We start from the raw sequence: 5,021 nt of genomic DNA, 5'->3' as shown, positions 1-5,021 counted from the left end.
TGTGTGTGTGTGTGTGTGTGTGTGTGTGTGTGTGTGTGTGTGTGTGTTTGTGTGTGTGTGTGTGTGTGTGTGTGTGTGTGTGTGTGTGTGTGTGTGTGTGTGTGTGTGTGTGTGTGTGTGTGTGTGTGTGTGTGTGCGTGCAGAAACCTTTGTTGGTGTGCGCACGGCTCTGTACGCTTAGGTGTGTGTAGCTTATCTAGCATTAAGGTCCAGTGAGCATGATGACGTTTTGTCCCCATTCTGTCCTGGGTTCTTATCTCTTTCTTAACTCTTTATTTTATTGTTTTTTCACCTTTCAGGTCACGCTCTCGTTGACTCGCCAACGTGTCTGGGTGTTCAATCCAAGGTAGAGCGCTGGCTGCATCGGCCTATGCGACTTCAGAGTGAAAAGGCGCATCCATCAAATGTTTTTATTCCGTTTTTTCCCACCTTGGTTTTGTCTGTCAGCTGTAGAAAGTTCAGTTCAGGCACCGATGTCTTCTCAGAGGCAGCGCTTTGTGGATATTATCTGTCTGCCGGGCCTGTCAGTCTCGCTGCGCTGTCGAGGGTGGGTAAATACAGGTGGATTTAAGAAAGGGCGAAGCTGAATGTATCATGTTCCACCTGGCCTTTTCTTCTCATTCTAATTCCCAGCTGTGGAGAAAATTAAACTGTTTATCGTGGAACGTGACTGCGAGGCAATGAGTCCCTTGTCTAGCTAAATCTCTGCTCTACCCGCCGTTATTCACACCTCCCTCTCTGTCTCTCCGCAGCGATCAGCGTCTCCAGGGGCTGCGCCGCGACCACCAGCAGGCCCGAGCCGCTCCGGGCTACGACGAGCTCGACGCCCAACGCCGCAGAGTCCTGGAGCACGACCCGCACCGGGTGAGTGCGCACGCCGGGAGATAAGCTTACAGTGGGAGCTCGATGGATCCTCGCCCTAATCATCCATCCAAACGCCACGGAGTGACAGCACATGACACGGGACACTAGTTTGAAAGATTGAAATGTTAAATGGAGGCATATATGTTTTTCTCCAGAGCCCCGCCTGTTTTTCCCCCCGGTGCCTTTTCTCAGGCTATTTTCAGCTCTCTTGTTAACATTTTGAGGTGAGCGCGTGCCACCGAGGCAGCGCCCGCTCGCCTCCTCATTTAGTTTATGGAGAGATCCATTAGACCGGTGACATTTCCCTCCACCCTTTCTGTCAGCTCTGTACCACAACCTTCTCTCTCTCTCTCCTCCTAAGTTTCCTCTCTGGTGTCGCTGCCCTCGTTCCCTCGTCCCTCTCTTTCTTGTTTTGGCAGTAACAACAACAGCGGCTTGAAATCTCACTGCGGTCGCCTCTCCTAACCAAGCAGCACTGCTAAATGTCCCTGAACCTGTATTGATCCGGCCTGAGGAATTGTATCATTTACCTCCGTACACTCCCGAACACGCCATGGAAATCAATAGCCATTTATCAGCCATTTTGAAAATGGGATTTTATATATTTATTTTTTTAATAAGCCCAATCATGCAGAAAATCACACTTTGATCCCAATCGGAATCGTTGAATCTGGCCGCAGCGATTTTGCGAAGACATTTCCTCCCGAGCTGGATTTCTTTTTCATTCCGTGAGCGAAGAGAGGAGCAGAGGCATCTGGGAAATATGCTATGGATTTACTGACAGCATCGCCGATACCCAATCACCTGGCGTGTCGTGCTGCGCTCACTTCCTCGCTCATCGTGGCGTTCATTGAGCGAAGAAGCTCTGCCCAACCCGACGTGCGACAAGGTTTTTATTCTTTGAGGCCTGAAGCGGTCGGTAACTCGAGGCACATCCCCCGCCACCCCGCGCACGTTTCTGCCGCCGGTTGGCCGCAACTCTGTCGGTACGGAAACTGTGATGCAATTAAAGCGCAGCACGCGCGAGACACCACCTCCGATATGATTTGTTATTTTTCACCCCACCAAAAAAGAAATAGCCAGCGGTGGGTTCCTCCCCCGAGGGGCCCGATAATGAAACACCCCACACACACACACACACACACACACGTAGCGAGAATAGAAACAGTAAAACACCTGGGAAGTAATGTTGGGGACAAAAAAGAGAGAAAACGTGATAATGGACTGTTGTATTGAAACGCTACATGATGGCTAAAAAAATCACACTGAAAGAATATTTTAATTCGAGCAACTGGAAATACGAGTCCTGCTACTGTGGATGAAAATCCCTGAGTAGTGCAGACCCGTAGAGAGCTGACCGGTAAGTTGTTGGTAGACACGAAATATGTGTATTAGATTAGAATGAGACATTTAGCACGTTTACCTGGTTCCTCTCTCCGTGCGGTACGACGATAGCGTGAACGCAGACCACTCGAGTGCGATGCTCTCTCGCTCGCTTCGGCCTTGTGTGATCAGCCTTTTAGCTGCCGGCCTCCTCATCCATCAACACCAGCGTGGAGCTGCTCTTTTATGCATTTCTGTAGCCTTGAATAGTCAAGGAAAAGAAGAAAAAAATCTTTCCGAGCTCTCCGCACAAGGCCAGGAGCTCCATTCTCCCCCTCTGAGTGGGTTTTTGTGTGATTTGAAAGAGAGGACAAGTGCGCGCGTGTCTCCCATTCTCTCTCGTGAGCCAGAGGATTGTGGGTAACACCCTAACCTAAGCTGACGTAAACAAAAGCAGGGATAAAAGACTTGTGGTTGCCGTATCTATTCACGTCTCTGTTTATTCTCTCAGCGGGCCGTCTATCTGCATGATCTGGAGGTAGGGTTGTCTGTCTGCGTGCGTGTGTGTGTGTCACATTTTAAGTGTGTGTGCAGCTAAATCTGGTCTTCAAAAAAAAGCACTTCATGTCCCTTCCTCTTTTCTCTCCCTCTCATGTTCCCTGTCCATCTATCCGTCTCTAATTTGACCCGTCCCCCATGTTCCCTGTCTGTGGATAGGTCACACTTGTAATTATGACAATCACACTGTCCCCTTCTTTCTGTCTACTTTTCTCTATGTGCTAATGATAGGCTCTCTGTAATGCCTTGATGGCCAATTAGGGCCACAAAAGTGCACGAGCAGATTCTTTTTATAGGCTTCTTTGTTCCATAACAGGAGTCGGGAATAACTCTTGATATAGTTTTTAGCTCGATATTTCAGTAACTTACTGACAAAACACACTTTTGGCCTCTTTGCCCCCTCGTGGTCATTATTGGACGTCCAATAATGTGCGGTCATAGATGACGCACTGATCACTTATTCACATCCTCTCAGACATTACGTGTCTTTGTATGCTGCAGTGCCAATTGCATGGCATGTTTATTATTACGATGTAGACGTACTCCGTGTGCATTCCAGCTGACCATGCGTGTAGCGTGTGGCTCCACAGCGAGCCGGAATCTTGTTTGGACAGTGTAACAAAGACACACAGGCGCACGGTAGAGCAGAGCCACACACACACGCGCACAAACTCATGCATCTTATCTTCAACTCATTACCCCGTGAATCGTAAACAACAGTGGCGGCACATGTGACACCTTAATGAACAGCGAAGTCACAGAAAAACCACGCGCGCAACTGCACACTCGAAGTCATTATAAAACACACACACACACAACACACACAGACTCCCGCACACAAGTCCAGATAGGACTTGTCATCCGTTTCACAGCTGTTTTGTTTTTTGGACTCTCTAATGTCGCGTGTGTGTGGACATCCATCACCTTGATGATATTTTAATGTCACATCCTCAGGCTGTCTCAATCTCTCTCCCCCCCCCCCCCCCCCCCCCCCTCTCTCTCTTACTTTTTTCTCTCCCTCCCACACGTCGGCCATCACTTCATAAATAAACCCCCACATCGTTAAGTAAACACGCACCAGCCTGTCACGGTGATAGATGGCCTACACACACACACACACACACACACGTCGGTGGTCGGTGCGGGATGCGTCATGCCCATAGGCAAAAGCCCCCGATGGATTTTGCACCCACAGTCCTAATGAATGCGCACAGATTCATGTGTGAGCTCACTTTTAGGATGAACAGTGGTAGAAATACAGTGTCCGCGGGCCCTTTTTGTGGTTATATTGATATTTATGTTTGTTTACCGGTGAAGTTTTCCCGCTGTGCCCCAGTGACCGACCACCGCCACTTCCACCTGACGAGTGCGGCCCTCTCTCTGCCTCTGAGCGGCGGGTGTAATGGATGCGCTGGCAGGCTTGTCCCGCTGTGTGCACACCGTTGGGGACACACACACACACACACAACAAGAAAAAGCTGTAGCCCAGCAGAAAGCTGCTTATAAAGACGAGAGGGGGACCCGAGGGAGAGGAACGGGAGAGAGGAGTGAGCGGGCAAGCAAACGAGGGAGAGAATACGAGGGGAATGGGAAACAGGCAAAAGGGGGGAGTGGCGGCGAGGCAGCCAGTCAGGAAGAGAGAACGTGTGTTTATGAGAAAAAGGGGGGGAAGAAGGCGAGAGAACATGACAAAGCAATAAAGCAGAGGCGAGGCAAATAAGACTTAAAGAGGCGCCGCAAGGGGAAGATGGGTTGGATGAGGAGTAGCACATCTAGCAGGGGGAAGATGGGTTGGCACGAGGAGGAGACAGATGGGACGGAGAGGGACTGACGGACACATGGAGGCATTGACTTAAACGACTGGAGGAATGGAGCGTGGGAGGAGGAGGAAGACCCGGTGATTTCATGGGTGACTGAGGGATCGTTGAGGCTGAAGCAAACACGGGACGTCCACGAACATGATATTTAATCGCTACCAACGGAAATGCTGCAACATCCACATTTTATTTTGCTTTGGAAGCTTTGTTTCCCTCTCTCCCCCTTAACTCCGTCCAGTCAATTAGAACCGTTCCCGTCAAGTAAACCGTTAAAAATGCACATGTACAAAAGAGGATGAATTGGAGAAGGAGAGCGTGGGAGGCCCGAGATGCCGGTTTGTGCATATGGAGGGAAGTGAGGGAGAGGCAGCAGCTGGTCCGGGGGAGTTTCTCTGAAGGAGGCTGCACTAATGTTGGTCTAATGTTAGTGTTAATCAGGTTAGCATATGCCCTTTGTGC

General features: G+C 49.9%; 1 protein-coding gene across 1 annotated transcript in view; it reads left to right on the top strand.

Moving 5' to 3' along the window:
• The window catches only part of pard3ba (par-3 family cell polarity regulator beta a), a 126,251-nt gene that overhangs the window by 102,790 nt on the left and 18,440 nt on the right, over positions 1-5,021 (top strand). The window contains exon 20 of the mRNA XM_031852147.1: positions 753-864. Coding sequence (XP_031708007.1) covers positions 753-864 — 112 coding nt within the window. The remainder of the gene's footprint in view (positions 1-752; positions 865-5,021) is intronic.

The sequence above is a fragment of the Anarrhichthys ocellatus genome, unplaced genomic scaffold (genome assembly GCF_004355925.1).
Source record: "Anarrhichthys ocellatus isolate YVR2014 unplaced genomic scaffold, GSC_Weel_1.0 scaffold12, whole genome shotgun sequence".
NCBI lineage: Eukaryota > Metazoa > Chordata > Actinopteri > Perciformes > Anarhichadidae > Anarrhichthys > Anarrhichthys ocellatus.
Note: the sequence above shows the minus strand (reverse complement) of the source record. Positions and strands in the feature narration are given on the sequence as shown.